At 33.4% G+C, this 18,763-nt stretch overlaps 4 protein-coding genes across 5 annotated transcripts; 3 read left to right on the top strand and 1 right to left on the bottom strand.

The window, feature by feature from the left end:
* Nucleotides 1-4,532: 4,532 nt before the first annotated feature.
* On the top strand, nucleotides 4,533-6,029 carry LOC116139326 (floral homeotic protein APETALA 2-like). Its single transcript, XM_031425006.1, has 4 exons — nucleotides 4,533-4,649; nucleotides 4,952-5,040; nucleotides 5,129-5,411; nucleotides 5,899-6,029. The coding sequence occupies exons 1-3, from the start codon at nucleotides 4,627-4,629 to the stop codon at nucleotides 5,269-5,271; spliced, it is 255 nt and encodes an 84-aa protein (XP_031280866.1). The 5' UTR covers nucleotides 4,533-4,626; the 3' UTR covers nucleotides 5,272-5,411; nucleotides 5,899-6,029.
* A 131-nt stretch (nucleotides 6,030-6,160) lies between these two features.
* Nucleotides 6,161-7,527, top strand: LOC116139325 (B3 domain-containing protein At5g60130-like). Of its 2 annotated transcripts, none has more exons than XM_031425005.1 (2): nucleotides 6,161-7,168; nucleotides 7,279-7,527. In XM_031425005.1, coding segments are annotated over exons 1-2 (390 nt in total). In that variant the 5' UTR covers nucleotides 6,161-6,779; the 3' UTR covers nucleotides 7,280-7,527. The 2 variants fall into 2 exon arrangements, with proteins under 2 accessions (XP_031280865.1, XP_031280864.1); XM_031425004.1 differs by having other exon boundaries at nucleotides 6,166-7,168; nucleotides 7,275-7,527.
* A 1,487-nt stretch (nucleotides 7,528-9,014) lies between these two features.
* Nucleotides 9,015-10,105, bottom strand: LOC116139244 (uncharacterized mitochondrial protein AtMg00550). Its single transcript, XM_031424915.1, is given in 5 exon segments — nucleotides 9,015-9,384; nucleotides 9,387-9,565; nucleotides 9,630-9,710; nucleotides 9,840-9,924; nucleotides 10,012-10,105. Coding segments are annotated over 3 exon segments (372 nt in total). The 5' UTR covers nucleotides 9,671-9,710; nucleotides 9,840-9,924; nucleotides 10,012-10,105; the 3' UTR covers nucleotides 9,015-9,232.
* Nucleotides 10,106-11,394: 1,289 nt separating this feature from the next.
* LOC116139277 lies at nucleotides 11,395-11,877 on the top strand. Its single transcript, XM_031424958.1, has 2 exons — nucleotides 11,395-11,544; nucleotides 11,635-11,877. The coding sequence occupies exons 1-2, from the start codon at nucleotides 11,395-11,397 to the stop codon at nucleotides 11,875-11,877; spliced, it is 393 nt and encodes a 130-aa protein (XP_031280818.1).
* Nucleotides 11,878-18,763: the final 6,886 nt, after the last annotated feature.

The following is an 18,763-nucleotide window of genomic DNA, read 5'->3' as shown; positions in this document are numbered from 1 at the left end:
AAGTATAGATTGGCTTTGCCAATGGACGCCTTTCAGCATTTCTTCCCAGAAGAAGAAGATGTTAAATGTGTTCAATTTATGGTGATGGACTCAGACCAAAAGCAATACGAGTTTCGTTTGGCCACTCGAAACAAAGGTAAACATCCAAAGCCCGCGATAACTGGTGATTGGCTTAATTTTGTTGGCAATAAAGGTCTTAAAAGTTGGGGATGAAGTCATTCTTTCTCGGCAGCAAGATGAAGCTGGTTCAGTGAACTGCACAATTGAAGTGAAGAAAGGGATCAGAATATTTGGGAAATATTTACATGAAGCTTGAGTAGCTGTGGCGTAATCTGTTGGTTAATTTCTTCTATGAGTTTTCAGTTTAAAATTCCTGAAATGTTATGAAGCTCAGCTAGTTTGAGTTGTTATTTTTCTTGCATGGCGTGGATAAGGTACTATAAATATAAATAAAACCTGTTCTACTTATGCAAATACACCACTTGAAATGTTCTTTTATTTCAGGCAAGTTCTCCAATGATTTAGGTGGATTTGTGAGATGGTGTCTTTAAAACAATATTCATAATTGTTCAAAGATTTTTTGGAATCTTCCGTTTTTAGGTATTGAACTACTAGTCCCTCTTAGTCAAAACCATTGAAATAATCAAAAACATGTTTCCATCAGTTATGACAGTTATGAGGTGGTGTGGGTTGATATATAAATTATTACAGTATAAAATAAAATATCACATCACTTTGAAAAAGAGGTGTGAATGTATGACGTTTGTTTATAATTTTCAGTCAATAAACATTATCAGTCATACTACCGGCTTCATCTCTCAATTTTTATGTTTCTCTCTTCTTTTTGATTGAATAATTCATGCTCCATTAATGTTCTGTAATTCATATATTTTGTATTGTTTTTATTTTCTTGTTATTTGTAGACGTAAAAATCTACATGTATGGAAGGGGGGGTCTGATCCCGTGAGGTTGAGGCCACTAACGATCTGCTGTACCTACACACGTAGAGAAACACACGTGAAGCGAACGGGAAACACCGGGGTGGTGTTTGCCATAGGCACTCCGACGCTCAAGTCAGCAAGGCTGAAAGGCTAATATAGTGAGGGCTAGGGAGTGAGAGATTATCGGAAGTCTAGTCGGGGACTGTGACTACGGCAATGAAGCGAAGCTCTCAAGTAAGAGCTTCAGATGTGAAGGTGTAATGTCCCCTCTCTTGTGAGAGGACTGGCCTCTGCTTATATAGTGGTCGTCTGGTCTCCCAATCCTAGTAGAAGTAGGGGTCCTAGTATGACTACAATGCAAACCCTAGAAGAATCAGGGCTGTGGTAAGCTGTCTTACCAGTGTCCGGGTAGGAAGGTGATTCTGATTAGAAGAGTAACTCCGAGTAGGAAAGTGATCAGGAATAGGAAGGCGACCTTGAATAGGAGATTGATTAGGAGTAGGAAAGTACTCTGAGGGGGCTATGGGCTCTGGATTCGCCCATGGACCTAGGAAATGGACTAGGATTAAGAGGCTCGCGCCCACGTGGTTTGGGCCGGCTATATCTCGTATCAAAAGGGCCTAATCCGGTTGGATCATATCGGGATTGGGCTTGGCTTCTTCTTCAGTGTCGGGCCTGTTTTCCTATTTGGGCCAAGGACAATTTTTGGCCTTAACATTATTGTTCTTAGTCCTATTTGATATTATATATAACAAAAACTCTTTATTGCCATTGACTGTATCACCAGACATCTATCAAGGCTAACATTTTTGAGATACACTATATCATCAATGAATTATAATCGTGGATTTTACCGTCGACAGTTAGATCTGTGACCATAGATCTAGCTTTTTCCAACCAAATCTACGATGGATCTAGTTGGGAAATACCAGATCGACGCATTACTATCCAGATCCAATCGATAGTGTGTTATTACGGTAGATTTCATCCATCTTTTGGTGGTGGTGATCGGAATCTGACAAATGTGGGTGGATGGGAGTGTTTGTCAATTTATAAACTTTTATTGTTGGGGTTGTTTGGTTAAATTAACAAACCTAAGAAGTTAAAAATAATTTAAATATTTTCAGAAAATGCTATTAAAAAATGTCCCAAAAACTTTTCAGAATACTATGGCTCCGTTTGGTTCACAATTTTGTGTTTTTGGGAAAAGTTTTCTGAAAAAAGTTAAAAAAAAAGTTGAATTGGGCGGGTATTACGATGTAGGATTTACAAATTTTAAAATACCCCTTATGTTTGTTTTTTTACAAAACACCCCTTATAATGAAATATTAAAAATTAACAAAAACACCCTCAATCCACCCTCAAATACGGACAGCCGTCCACTACCGCCGGAGGGTGGCCGGAGTCGCCGTAACAAAAATATTAAAAATATTTAGGGGTATTTAATTGAATTAACAAATTTAGGGGGTTTAAAAAATGTTGAATAAAGTTGAATAATATTGTGAGTTTTTCGGTATTTTACTGTTTAACTTTTTTGGGAATACTAAAAGTAGTATTCCCAAAATCCAACCAAACGAAGTCTATTAAACTCAACTTTTTTCCAAAAAATCATTTTAAAAACTGTCAAAATAGTGAATCAAACGGATCCTTAGCTTTGGGTCAACATAGAACCCTGCCTTCAATTTAGCTTCACGTTTCAATTCGATTAGCTCTTTTTCCTGTATAATCAAAAGAATCTAAGTCACTAAAAAAAATCATAATGGAGAAATCAAACAAATAATAGTGAGAAAGAATGCAGCGAGAACCTGCTCTGTGTACTCCTTTGCGTAGAGCTTGGCCCATTGAAAAACAGGGCCCTGCTCTCAGCGTTCTTCTTCTTGGTAGCTTCAAGCTCCTAATTCTGATCATTGTCGATCTTCTGGGGGAAAAAAATCATCACTTCCATCTTCACTATAATATCTTTGCCCGTCATATGTAACTTTAAAATTAATTTATTTTCAGAAAACATAATGAACAAATGAAAAATTGCCAATCTCATAAACGTATGTGTTTCTAGAACTTGAAATGATAATGCTTTTTCTTCTTTTCTCGATAACAAAATTAGTCTATATTCAATCTCATATGCACAATTACAAGTTCAATTGATGAAGTTTTTCTTCTTTTCTGGATATACAAATTCAAAGACTTAACGCATTATTTCTATCTAATCTTTTCAAACTCACATAAGCACAAAACAATCACAATAATACCCAGGATAAATTAAACAGATTAACACAACAACAAAATTTTGACATTGAAATTAGATGAGTATTGCAATTGGAGGTACGGGGCTTATTGGCTGACCGGCGTCCGAGATCAAGGTGCTAACGAAAGTGAGAAAATGAGTGAGTTAAGAAAGTTATATAAGTAAGTAGTAATACTACACTTACAGACATTTCTTACACAAACGTAACGTATTAACTTGTAATTGGTCAACTTGCAATAGATCCTACCTACTTAAATGCGAACCGATCAATTGCGAGCTGACACATCAATATTTGTGTGAAAAGTTTGTGAAAAATGTTTGTCAATATATCTTTATTTTCATAGATAAGATACAAATTGGCGTTTGGTTGGGGGTTAAGTGGGATTACTAGGGTAATGTCATCTTATATTACTTGATCAAGTAATATAAGATATCGGTAATTTTTAAATACCAATAGTAGTTACTATTGGTAATATATGAGGTAATCTGATTACCTCCATTTTCTTAGGTATTCTGAGATTACCAGAGTTATTTTTTTTTGTTACAATTTTATCCCTTATTAATAAAAGTTTTGGACAATAATACCCCTACTTTAAAACAAATTTACATTAATATCCTATTTCAATTTTACCCTTGTTTAATTAAAATTTTGGACAATAATGCCCTTATATTTAAAATTATTTACAGATCACCACTGTCACCCAACCACCACCACCACTGCCACCCGGCCACCACCGTTGACAGTGGGCCAACCACCACAGACCACCGCCGGAAAATCGCCAGAGTCCCTAAAAAAGAAGAAAATTCTGTGGGAGGCTCCGGGAGGCTCCGATATGGTCGTTTTCGGCCATATTGATGGCCGAAAACGGCCATATCAGGCCAGATCTGGCGGCAGGAGGTGGGGGTGATTTCATCATAAATTAAAGTTTTATATAAGCGGGGGTGTTTTAGCTAAATCTAAAATATTGGGGGTTAAAAGAAATTATTCAAAAATTAATAATAAAAATAGTATTATATTAATATTTAAAAGGAGGACAATTTAATAATTTAAATAACATACCCACCAATTTATTCCCCATAACCAAACATATTAATATAACATACCCACCAACTAACCAAACATATTTTCTTAAAGATTTCCAGTAATCTTCCAAGGTAATTTATCTTTCCAATAATTCAACATTTCTAGTAATCTAACATTCCTAAACCAAACGCCTCCTCAGTGTTTTGTGATTTTATCTAGTAGGGTCGTTACACCAACTTCTCATATTATGAGGTGGCATATGCCACATCGTCTACTAGTTCACCATCCGCGTCATTTCTCCCTAAATTAAAGAAGAATTTGTGTACATTCTGCGCCGCAACAGCAATGGCGTTTCTCGAGGATCGTCGAAGTACAAGGGAGTGACCCTACACAAATGTGGGCTATGGGAAGCTCGAATGGGGCAGTTTTTGGGCAGGAAGTAAGATACTCTTTACTCTAATCTACTCTTGTTGATGCATTTCTCTAGTTATTCTTAATTTATTATTCTGTTTTGATAATATTTGGAGGTCATTTCAATTTATTTTCACTTGCTTTAAAGTTGTGAAATGAACTAAGAGCATGGAAATCATCTCTTGCTTTGTGGGTATGTATATCTTCGGCTGTTCGACACCCAGATTGAAGCGGCGAGGTCTAGATGATTTTGAAATCAACTTCTCCTTATGGTTTATGTCTAAATTTTATTTTCTTGTAAATCTGATGTTTTATTACTTTAGAAATCAGGGCAGCCTTGAAGTTCAATGAAAATGATGCGGTCACCAAATTTTCACCAAGCTTGTATGAGGAAGAGATGACTGTTGACACTGGCACTGGTATTACTTGGTTTCAGTGGTTAATAATTTATCTTTAATTGTGTGTTAGTAGAACTTTAATGAGAACTCTTAATGATTTCTCAAACAGTGGTGAATGAGAATCTTGACCTGAATTTGGGAACTGCTCCTTCTCATTCGCTTGAGGACTGTTATGGTGTCTGGGAACCCTCCTACCTGCAGTGGTGGAAATCCATTGAAGTGTTCGACAAAAGCATCCGGGATCCTCTCTAGATCTTCCTAGCAGGGATATCTCCAGTCAAGTTTAGTTTTTCACCGATTGAACACAGATCTCCATGTCCAAGCCTGTGAAGACGAAGCCAACACAGTTCTTCAAAGTTGTCCTTCCAGCAACCCTTGAAGCCAAGAAGCTGGTAATTTCATCTTCAATTTTTTGTTTTTGTAGCAATTGTTCAAAATAGCTGTCATTTTACAGTCTGCCACACCAAGTATCATCTACATTCTTCTGTTTGAACCCTAAAAATACTTGAGTAATGCTATAAGCGTGGTGAGACTGAGACCAAATGATAAAGCATAGGCATGGATGATCATGACCAAAAATAACACTTTATTACTTGCCATCTTAGACGTTGAATGGGATTTGATCTGATTTTCTTTTAGCTTGTAAACCTAAATTTCTAACTCAAATTTCTCATGCTAGCGCCATACTCAGTTACCGATTAACCTGGTGTTACAAAAGTGTTTTAGTTGTTTGCTAGAGATGGACTGTGCTTTGATGAACTATATTAATTTTGGGTTAGTCACCCATGGGTTGTTAAACGTGAGAAGTTCTGCCCTGTTTCTTATTTTGTGTGATTGAAAGTACACCCTGGCTTAATGAAAATACTTTATGACCTGCAGAGAGTTTCCTATTGGAAATAGGAAAGCCTTACAGTTTATATATAGCAGCAGGCAGTTCATAACAAAAGGGGGTCTAAGTGCAGGAACTATACTACAAATGTCTACCGCAATCCACAGTTTAAGAGTGGGATGAAGGAAATGCAGTCCCAGTCTTGCAGCCCTGATGAAGTAATATTTGGTCCTGATTATCAGCAATCCTTGTATTGCCTGATTACCAGCAATCCTTGTATTGCCTGATTACCAGCAATCCTTGTATTGCCATCTCCTATGTGGCCTAATCTTTTGCAAAGAAATTCAACTTGTGTCTTCAACCTTTGCCCACATTATTGTGCATGCCTTTCAGACATTTGAACTAGTTTGGGAAGAGGTATGTGCTGACATACGGAGAAGGTGTCCTCTCAAGTCGAGTCACTGTCCCTTCAATTCGAGCAGCAATGTCCAAAATACTGAAGCCAAATCCCAAATTGGCTGATTTGATTCATAAAAGATGCTCAAGATTGAGTAATTGGTATGGATTAATACCAACACTTTTTCCTAATGCGAAGTATGTCTATGGGATATTAACTGGGTCAATGGAGCCGTATCTGAAAAAGTTGAGGCATTAAGCAGGGGAGCTGCATGGTGCTGATTATGGTTCTTCTGAAGGTTGGATTGGAGCAAATGTCAATCCAAGTTTGCCTCCTGAGTCGGCTACTTATGTTGTGCATCCTAATATAGGATATTTTGAATTCCTCCCTCTCAGGTAGAATGTTGAGGGATCGGGTACTCTGCCTAGAGGCCAAGCCAGTGGGTTTGACTGAAGTCAAGGTTGGCGAAGAATATGAAATAACTGTCACCAATTTTGCAGGTAAAAAAGTTGTTGACAAGGAAAGTTATGGCCTATGAGTCTGGGATATATTCGTAGTGAAGTATTTTTTCAACATGGTTGGCAAAATTATGTCAAAGATAATTGTGTGGAGTGTGGGGATTTTTTAGTTTTTAACTATGATGTCGATCATAAATTCGACATTATGATTTTTGGGAGATATGTGTGTGAGAAGATAAAATCTAGTGATTTTGTGGGCATGGACAAAGAGGTGAAGATGGAGGATGATGACATTGTTGGTGTTGATGTTTCTGATGATCAGAGCAACAGTGAATCTAACAAAGAAGATAGTGATGACAGTGAATATAATGCAGGAGAAGAGGAGGAGGAGGATACAGCATCAGAAGAAGAAGCAGCAGCAACAACGATCTTGATGACGAGACAAGAAAAAATGTGGAAACAATGGTAAACATACCATTATTCTTTTGTGCTCTTCATTAAAAGGTAAACTACATTAAGATGTAATCACACCTTTGTAAGATAAACGTAACCTATTGTTAATTTGTTTCAGGAAGATCTAAGAAAAGGGCTGCGAAAAAGGATGGAGTGTGCGAAGGAGCTAATGATGTCTTGGCTAGTGTGGATGTAACATTGCCAACAATTAGTCCTATAATGAGCAGTGCATCCATGCCTGCAACATTTTATATGAAATTAGGGATAATATATAAATTGTGATACTAAAGATTTGGTAAATGTTACCTTTTTTTTGTCTGGCTTGATAATATTACTGGACGCATATGACCTCTGATTTCAATAATGTTTTCATTCAGAATAATATTATGAGTATGAACTCTACATACAAAATTATGAGTTTATATGTGTATCATTTTTCTGGTTTGATAGGAATTGGGTGTTCGAATTGAGCTCTACATACAAAATTATTGTTGATTCTAATGCAAATTCACGTTTGATGGCTGCTATGCAAATTCAAAACTTCAGGATTAAGTAAACCGAAACAATTCAGGAACTCATAAAAGGTACGCCTGGTAGGATAATCCACACAACTGATCCTAATTGCCTTAAGAAGACCCTAAAAGGTGTAAGGGAAAGCTATAAATTTGAACAAGCTATAAATTTGAAAAGCTATAAATTTGAACAGCTATAAATTTAAGAGATGAGAAAAGCTATAAATTTGAACAAGCAAAATCAAACTAAAGTCTCATAAAAGGTTTGGCAGGTTATTATAAAGCAGTTGAAGGCATGCATTAAGCACAATGTACTCACACCACAGCGTAATTGTTGAATGACATTGAAATTCTCAAAAATAGCAGGCTTTAGAACATTATTTGGCTTTACACATCTGATGTAGTGAGGTTCTGTTGCACTCAAGGTCTCCATCAGAGATTGAAGTTGTAACTGCAGTTTAGATAATTGGATATATGATGCACTGCTGTACTAAAATCCAGAAAGATTAAGAACTAGAGACTGCTCCAACACCATCACAGATACTCAAAACAAGGGAATTAGAAAAGGTAATGCACGCACATTACCTTCAAAAACCAATATAAGTGCCATGAGGACACTTTCCAACCTCCATTACTGATCGATCCTCAACAGATGGGCAAAATTTGAATGTGAATTTACCCGGATCAGGACAGAATACTCAGAGTATGCAAATGTGCTCGTTCACAAGTAAGTCTACTCAACTTTCTGATGTTCCAAACACACCATGAGTTCTGCAGTAACTTCTCAATATCAAGATGAGTTATTTGAAGCACCAGCTCGTTAGCAAAGTCATTGGATTATTGTTCTTTGCTATTTTGCCAATGGCTATCATTGAACGTTCCTTGATCTTCTTGTTCGTGCAGGGTTTCTCGTATAGCTACAAATTTGCAGGCAACATCCAATACAAGCATAGGCATATTGGAATTTTTGTGCCCCCGCCCTTGGCATTTGCATTGAGACGAAAACTTAAAAGAGGCAGTAGAAAAGAAACACTCAACACTGTAGTTTTTCTATTCTTTGCACCCCAGCAAAAGTTGTACAGATTGATTACCAGCAGGCTTTGTCAGGCAGATATCCTTCATAACTCCATAGCCAAATATAAAAGCAAATGTATCTTGTGCTTTTGTTTTTGTTTTTTTCATTTTTTCAAAGCAATATAGCATTAAAGAACAACTATTGCAGAAGAAATTGGTGATCTTATCATGAGTTTCTAGTGAATAGATCTTATAATGATCCATTGCTTTCTCCTGTAAGATTGAATATTGTTGTAGCTGCCCTGATTGATAAAAATTTTAATGAAAAAAGATCTAATATTTGTACATAAAGATTTATCTATCTCCAACAATTACCTAATTCAATTATAAGTAAAATATAACTGAATTGCATTCCATTTAGACTTGCATTTGCTTGAACAGTCCAACATTGTTCCACTTATTGGTGTCACGAAATCTTGCATGATACAAAAATTCAACTTTAACTATTTGTATCATACAAAAATTCAACCTTACTCCTTACATTTAATTGTCAGTCGAATACTTGATTTCTTCCAGAATTGAAAGTTAACATAAACCTAAAAAGATCTTTCAGTGTAATCAGTTGGGTTTCACTCATATCTCTGTAGCAGTGAATTATTTGCTTAATTTGTCTCCACTTATTGTTGTCACGAAATCTTGCATGATTTTATCAAGTTCCAAAGAGCTAAAGATTTCAATTGCTCTATTGTAGTTGTGCTCTGCAACTCTTCCATGGTAGAATCTGTATCCCCATCTACCAAACCATGGATGCTCATATGCAACTCCATGGAGTAGGAGAAGATCCACGGACTTCTTCTTTGACACATCTGCAACAGTGATTTTCCTGCCATAACTAGCATTTGTTAATGTTCACAAACACAGAAAACCAATAAGGGAGTTTAGATTACCTGGCCTGAAGAATTGTACAAATTCGGTCCCAGAGGTCCATGATTTCTCTTCCACAAAAATACTTACAACCTCCTTCAATCCTATTAGTGCAGAGCAAATGGCCAAACAAACCCATTACAATGAATTAAGCTATGAAAGAGATGATTAAACGTTATCCTTCAAATGCTTGTTCCAGTCATAATCATTCGGTATAATCACATGATACTTACCATTTGACACAAAATGATTGCTCCGGTTTTTGAGGCTGATATTTAGATGGGGATCACTGGTATTTCCTCTACTTCTTTGACACACCTACCATGAAAATGGAAAATTGTTTTGTTAACAACATATTAAAGGAAAGCGCTTTAAACAAAGAAGAGGAATTGAACCTAAAGTCACCCTTTTATGAAGGAACTGAAATCAGAACTGGTTGATTCCTAAGATTTGGAACCAAAACCAAAACCATAAGCAGTTGGTTCCGGTTCCTAGAAACCTGAAACATAGGCTCTAGTTTCGGTTAGCCGGCAAAATTACATTTTACACCAAACAAGTTAAACAAAGGTAAAAAAAACCTTAAAAAATTACAAATACACCCCCTAACAAAAATTACAGATACAGCCTCCACCTCCAATTCAACTTTATGGAAACTGAAAAATTCAAATTAGAAATTACAATAAACCATTGAGAAATCACAAATTCTAAATTACAAATTCTAAAATTAAAATTACGAAATTACATAACATATAAAATAAATAACTTAAACTTGCACCTTTGAAATTTCAACTCTGATTTTTTTATTTTTGATTTCTCAACGGTTTTATGTAATTTGAAATTTGAAATGTTAAATTTGTAATACTAAACACAAAAATTATGACATTAAGTGTTTTATTTGAAGAAAAAGTTTACTTACATTTAACGATCTATGTTATTAATAACTTTTAAAATAATTATTTACTGATAAAATTTTATTAGTTTGATGAATAAATGATATATTATATCTAATAAATGGTAGATTTTGTTCTTATTTAGAGATTATAAATTTATAATAAAATGTTATTAACAATATATACAAAAATTTGACATCCTAAATGAAAATTATAGTAGATTTACTCTTTAATGATATTGAGATTAAAGGTATTAAATTAAATATTTATTACTTTATATTTGCTTCTCTTTTTTTCTTTTGAATATTTGATTACATAAAAAGAGAATGCAGATAAAAAAAATAATTCATATATAATAAGAAAATTAAAAATTTTATATATAGAATCTATCTATATATCTATATAATGCTGAAGCAGACTGCTTCTTCTAACGCCACATAGGATTGATATATGACCGCCATGTAGGATGTCGTTAATTGGTCCACATATTTGCTGTTTATTGGGCTTGCTATAATAGGGATTATTCACATGCATTCAATTAATGTATTTAATACAAATCTTTCACATTCCTTTTTTAATTTGATAAATTACCAATGATTTACGTGTGTGTTATTGATTTCCATGAATATTAAGAGATTGTTATAATAGAAATTATTCACATGCATTCAATTAATGTATTCAATACATATCTTTCACATTCCTCTTTCAATTTGAGATCTTTCACATTCCTCTTTTAATTTGATAAATTACTAATGATTCACGTGTGTGTTATTGATTTCCATGAATATTAAGAGACGCATTGTATGTCTCTTATATATTCAAGAGTCATGTGTTTGGGGGATTAATTGATTTTTGCATAGATTTTGATTCTTTGGATTAATATCTTTGTAGGATAGTTATGACAATTTCAAATATTTTGTTTAAAGATATTATTCAATTGCGAGATGATTGGGTATTGATTGTCAGGGTTTCTAGATTGTGGAAATGTTTTAATTTCAGAATTGACAACGAGCTGATTAGTCTTGATATGATTCTTATTGATGAAGAGGTATTATATATTTCTGTTAAATTATATAATTTTACTAACATTGAAATTGTGTAAGTTTGTTAACCTTTTTTATTTGTAATTGTTTTATAGCATGATGTGATGCATTGGAATATACCAAAAAATAGAGTTGTAAAATTTAAGAACCAAATTCATGAAGACCATATATATCTGATTAAAAATGTGAAGGTCATACCATGTGCTGCTACTTACAAGCCTGTTGAAGGTGCTTATCGTTTACAATTTCTCATGAATACTTCCATCGAGGAGATCAAGGAAGTAACAGTTGCTATTCCAGAGTTTACATTTCAATTTGCTAGTATCAATGATTTGTAGAATAGAAAAAATGACACATCTTTGTTATCAGGTAAACCTTTTATTACTATTCACGTTGTACATCTATATTATCTACTGTAATTCTAAATACACTAAATGGTTTGCAGATGTTATAGGTATTTTGAATGGAGTAGGTGAGATCGAAAAAATCGTATTGACAAACAGTTATGAACAAGATACCATTTTGCAGATTGAACATTAAGTTCTTTTCTGAATATCGTAATAATGTGGTACAATTTGATTATCTTACATCAATGTTATTTTCAGGGAGACATTTAGAGTTTCATTATGGGAAGAAATTTCGAAAAAAATTGATGAGAGCTTGCTAATGGGAGATGACAAATCAGTTGTCATAACTATCACATCAACAAACGTTAAAGAGTTTCAAGATATTTTAGGCTTTTGATATTGGATAGAAATTTATGGTTTAATAATTCGTGATTTTAAATGTACAAGGAAGATATATCTTAATAGTACTTTAGGATCAAGAATCTATATAAATCTGGAAATTGACGAGGTCCATCATTTGTAGAGAAAGTATGTGTTTTAGCAGCATTTTTTGCAAATATTTTAAGAAATAATTATACAATTTATGTCTCATTTGCTGTACAATTTGTAGTAATGAAAATATTTCAGTTGTTAAATTGCAAAAGAGAAAGCTAAATGAGATATCGGTTGAGGAGGAGATGTTTCAAAATAGAGTATCTTTGAAATATCTTACCAGCCTTATGTGGTATAACTGGGATCGGATTACATAGGCAAAATTATTTGGAGTCAATGGCAGATTTGGTTGGTGTTACTTATCTTCCAGTGTTTGTAAGAAGAAAATTCTTGATATGAACAACAGCAATTTCTACTGTGTTAAATGCAACAAGGAGACAAAATTTCCACAAATGGGGTGAATCAATTTTTTATTGAAAATTAAATAATTGTTGTAAGACAATGCATTATAACGTTAATATTTGATATTTATTAATGAATATTTTTTGTTATAACAGGTATAAAGTTGATATTGCAGTCATAGATGGCACTGTTGAAGCGGCTTTTATAATGTTTGATTCAGTATGCCAGAAATTGGTTGGATTGCCATGTTCCCAATTATAAAAGAATTCTAGATGTTGTAAATGCTTTTTGTGGAAAGACTTTTGTTTTCAAAATTAAGCTGTCAGAAACTGATTTGAAACAAGGATATGAGTCTTATACTGTATTAAAATTTTTTCCAGTCAATGATGAAGTAGAAAATGATTACAAGCTACAGCAATTGGAAGAGGTCAATATATTTTATTTTTTATTTTAATAACACATTTTTAAAAATTCAAATGATAGCAATAGTTGCTTGACATTAACATGCTATTAATAGTTTATACAAAAACTACAAGCAGTTGAAGAGTAAGATGGAAAGGATTTGTCAACAGCAAATGTGATTCAACATTAGGCTTTAACACCAAAAATTACTAACAAAACATCAACTACCGAATCATCTGTCGAAGAACAACAACAATGCAATCTTCTAATTTAGTACCTCAAACATAAGTAAAGAAAAGGGTGAAGGAATAGAACACCAAGAGCCAGAATACAGTGAACAGGCAGAAAATATTATTGATGAACCTTCAGCTGTTGGTAAGAGATATCAAAGCTCTAGAAAGAAAAAATTGAGATTTTGAGAAAATTTTTGTTCTTTTCTTCTTTTTCTTGTGTTTTTAAATATTATCATGTAATATTTATTACTAACTAACACAAAGTAGATATTCATATCTATTTTTAGCAACATGTTTTTTGGCAGAATACAAAATTTCAATTGTTAGTGCAACATAAATATTTACAAACAATTTCAAAAAGTATTCCTCTCATGTTTATTCTATTTGTATACAAAATACTAATATCATTTAGACTCATTTTCCCAAGTTGTTAAATTAATAATAATTTAATGTTTAATTAGAATAATAATATCTAATTTAATATAAATGTATTCACATTATTTTTTCTACAAAAGTTTTTATTAATCCCCCTAATCTTTAATTTTATTTTATATTAGTCTCGGTTCCTGGTTCCTGGTTCTAGTTCCGGTTCCTAACTATAGGAACCGGAATCGGAACCGCATAGTAACGATTCCAAAAATTTGGAACCAGAACCTACCCGTTGATAGTCGGTTCTGGGAAGGAACCGGAACCAAACCTCGGGTACCCGCCGGTTCCGGTTCCGGTTCCAACAGGTTCTTTTGAACACCCCTAATCGGTGATATCACCTCTAGCTACCCACAATGTAAGAAAATATTCAACAAATTTCACTCCTTTCAACTTGCATTACATCAAACATAACCCAACAACCTAAATAACTAAATCAAAATCATAACCCAAACCCCATCAATTATTAAATCTTTGTAAATCTAAATATAAAATATAAAGAGGAGATACACATACTTAGACGAAATATCAGAAGGAGGAGGAGGCGGATCTTTGGCGGAGAAGATGTTAATGGTGGATAAAGAAGAAAGTGTTAATGGCGGAGGAACAAGAAGATATAGAGGAATGAGAAAGAAGAAGATGTAGAGGAAGGAGGAAGAAGAAGATGTAGATGAAGAAGAAGATGCAGAGGAAGAAGAAGATGTAGACGAGGCTAAGAAGAAACAGCAACCATGGTAGAGATGCGTTAATGGCGAGAGGAAGAAGAAGGTGTTTAGGTTTGTTTGCAAGAATTTCAGGTTTTTGAGAACATAGTATAATTTTTAAAAGATTACACAATACTTCATTAATCCTAATTAAGCACTAATCATATTTAATTACCCTTAATCAATAATAAAGCTATTTAGTTAACACTTTAAAACTTCATAACCTTTTAATTAAATTTAAACTTGACATGGTCTTTTAATAAAATGCCCCAAAATTATCAATGTAAGTTGGCCAATCAAAGTTTTGTTGGCCAAATCTTAGGCTATGTTTAGGGTCTAGACGGGTAGACTCAAAAAGCATTCACAAAAACAAGTTAGGTCATTTAGTACGGCTTCTTTGAATGCATTTTATATAAGTATAGCTTATTAGTATGTAGCTTCTGATAAAAAAAATTGCTAGTTGTTTGGCCAGAAAAATGAAAAAGAACATTTAATTTCAACCAAAAAAAAAAAAAAAAACTTTTGACATGTAAAGAAACAACGTAAAAGAATTTCAAAAGTTCTTTTAACTTTAAATAAACTATTTCGACCAATAAATAAGTCCAACCAAACAAATTTTTAAGCGAACTTTTATATGAGACTATAAGTTTTAACCTTTTGGTATTTGGTTTTTATAGTAATCTTATCCTTAAGATTACTATAAAAACCAAATACCAAAAGGTTAAAACTTATAGTCTCATATAAAAGTTCACTTTTATATATATATATATATATATATATATATATACCAAATACCAAAAGGTTAAAACTTATAGTCTCATATAAAAGTTCACTTATATATATATATATATATATAGAGAGAGAGAGAGAGAGAGAGAGAGAGAGAGAGAGAGAGAGAGAGAGAGAGAGAGAGAGAGAGAGAGAGAGAGTAATAGTAAACCCTTGTGTGTTTGACCTTTTTGTAGTGAGCACTCGTTGGTGTAACGCCCACTTTGAGGTATGTCATTTATATATACTTATTGGCCCTTAATGTTGTTCGTTTGTCCTTGGTTAAGTTTGTATATTATGAATATTGCTTGGTTGTCCTGAATTTGGTGAAGGATTGGCGAAATTAGAGAAGTATAGACTTTGTCGGGGCGAAGAATAAGCCTCGCCGCGGTGATGTACGCTCTGTAATTTTTCATCGAGGCGAAGAGCTGGCTGAATTTCTTAGAAAGTTTCTAGAAGATTTTTCCATAGGGGTAAAGTGACCATTCTACCCCTAATTAGTAGGAAAAGTGGGGAGTGAAAAGTAAGAAAATTTCATAGAGAATGCATTGGAAATGGGGGTGTATTTGTAAAGAATTAAAGGACAAAGATGGATTTCCAAGAAATTGTAAGGGCAAAATGGAAAAGAATGTGTATTTATATGAGATATTAAGGGTTAAGTTTTACAAACCCTCCCATTCTCTACACCCCACACACCACTTCCACTCTCCATTTCTCTCATCTTTTCATCAAATTCCCAAGTAAGATTTAAGGGCTTTTGGTTGGATTTTGATAGAGATTTGATCCTAAGCATCAAAAGGTAAGGATTCTTATTATAAATATGAGATTCATTTGTGTAAGTGTTGAATTATTATAAAGTTTATGCTTAGGGTTTGAGAGAAAGAACAAGTCTACCAAAGATAGAGAGGTTCTTGTGGACTTACTCAAGCATAAGGTAAGTAAATCCAACTCAAGCTAAGCTTCAAGTAATCAATTTGTGTAGAGATTTTATATGCATGTATATGCTTATAATTCTGAGATTGATTATTGAGAATGATAGTTTTGATGAGTAGATTTAAGCCATGAGAAGTGGAGTTGATATTATGGTGACCAAGTGTAGTTTGGTTGAATTTAGAAAGAATTTGAGTAGAATATTTGAAGTGTGTTTCCTAGCTAGGTTTAACTTTGTTATAGAGGAGTTTTACTCCAAGAATGGATGGTTAAGAAAGAAGTAGAAATTGACCAAAGATAGTATTTGGGTATGCATGCATGTTGTTTGATGAAATGCCTAAGAGAAGTGCATATATGAGTAGAGAAAACCTTAATTTGTGCAACATTACATATTTGCATTACATGTTTGCACTTAGAAAGGATTATAAGCATGAGCCATCCACATGCATATATTGGCATATGTATAAGAGTTTAAAGAAAGAATAAAGAGAAATAAAGAAAAGCAATAAGTAAATAAAAGAAAGAAAAGTGCTAAAGAAGAGAAAAGAATAGGTTGTTGCAATGGGGAACCCGTGGGTGACAAGAAGAAGAAATTCCCACATACACGCCGCCTTAAGTGAGTGGCCTAAGAAGAAGAAGAATTTGTACGGCCCATAAGAGTGTATGTGGATGAGGGTTGTACCAAGAAGAAGTTCCTACATGCATGCCACCTTAATTGAGTGGCCTAAGAAGAAGAAAGAATTTGTATAGTCTGCAAGAGTGCATGTAGATGAGGACTGTACTCACTCACATGACCAGGGTTCTGAATCCATGCATCAACCGAGTCCAATCGACAAAGAATGAGAATAAAAAGAAGAAAGAAGAAGAAGAAGAAGAAGAAGTATAAGAATGAGAATGAGAAAGCATGAACAAGCAAGAAAAGAAAAGAAAGAGCAAGAAAGAAAAGAGACAGAAAGAAAGAAACATAGAGAAATAAAAGAACCAGAATAAGAAAAATAAAAGAAGAAAAGAAAATGCATTTCTTTGCATTACTGCATGTGCATCTCATCCATGCATGTTACCATGATTTCCATCATGGTTAGTGAGAATAAGAAAGAAAGAAAGAAAGAAAAGTGAGAATAAAAAAGAATAGAGAGAATTAAAAAGAAAGGTAGAATGGAAGAACTGTGAGAAGTAGAAACAGTGAAAGAAAAGAGAAAGAACAAGTGAGAATAAAGAAGAAAAAAAATAGAGTAAGGAAAGAACTCACGAGTACGTTGTGGGGGTAAGAGTAGAGGATTTACTAACTGAGCAATTAGTGTTCACCCCGTTGTTTCTCCATGTTTTATAGGAAATAGGTGAAAAGCGGTCGGATGAAAGTCGGGAAGCGGAGAGACATGGCATTACTGTCCACCGTTATCAAAGTTCTTGTATATGTTATTTTGCTATATACAGAATAATATTTTATAAGTAAAGAATTATATGTTAAATAAAGAAAAAAATTTGGGCCCATTATTTTTCATATTATATGTACATATGTTTTTCATAGTATAATTTCCGAGTATACTAGTTTAGAAAGAAGTTATTACACCTGGTTTCTGAAATGTTGTGTGTTTAACCTTTTTTGTAGTGAGTACTTGCTGGTTTTAGAAGTGCGACCACCTTAACACCAATTTGTTAGTCATTTTTTGTAGTGAGTATCTGTTGGTCTCATAAATATTATCAATGCAACCTTTAATTTTATTAACAATTTTGTCAATTTAACCTCCAAAAAATATGTTAACCTCTCAACATTGTTTACATATTTTAAATATTAGATTAATCAAATCTGGGTGAATAATGAAAACATCATTTCTTTTAAACATAAATAAAATAACCTAACAGTCCATAAAAATTAACGTTTAGTACTGTAAAAATCTAATATAAAAATCCTAATATAGTAATATCTTATCAATATTAGCATAAATCATTTAAACTGTGTACACATGAAAATTGTCTTGATGAAGCTCTAGATTGAACTACCAACATTAATAAATGATGTATCTAGAAGAAAGGGGTAGACCCATCTAGAATTCAATTAGCCTAGAAAGCATTTAAAGTTTCCTTAACTAATGAGATTCTCTAATTATCCAAAGAACTTCATTGATTGTTTTATTTAGGAATTGTGTTTCACAAGTCAACATTTGCCAACTAATTTAGCATTTGCAATTTTTATATTTTGGATGCTTACACTAATGATTTCTCTTGGAGTGTTTGTAAATTGTCTCTTCCTATTAAGGATTTATCATTTAATACAATTATAAAGTCTAATTCATATATAATAGGGTTAGATTTAAAATGGGATTATTAATTCTGATACCTGTAATTGTAAGAAAATATTATATATTTTAAAATTATTAACTTATTAACTTATGCTATGATATTTTAAAATACACCTCTTTAAAAGTATATTGAAAAGAAAAAGAAAATAAACCCTTGTAGTAATATATAATTTTTTTTTTCTNGACTAAGTATGCCAAGAATTATGACAACTGTCAACATTTTGCCAAGGTATCACACCTCTCTCCTGATGGCTCAACTCTATCCTCACTCCTTGACCAT

The sequence above is a fragment of the Pistacia vera genome, unplaced genomic scaffold (genome assembly GCF_008641045.1).
Source record: "Pistacia vera cultivar Batoury unplaced genomic scaffold, PisVer_v2 Contig35, whole genome shotgun sequence".
Lineage (NCBI taxonomy): Eukaryota > Viridiplantae > Streptophyta > Magnoliopsida > Sapindales > Anacardiaceae > Pistacia > Pistacia vera.
The sequence above is the reverse complement of the archived record's forward strand: the minus strand, read 5'-3'. Positions and strand labels throughout refer to the sequence as shown.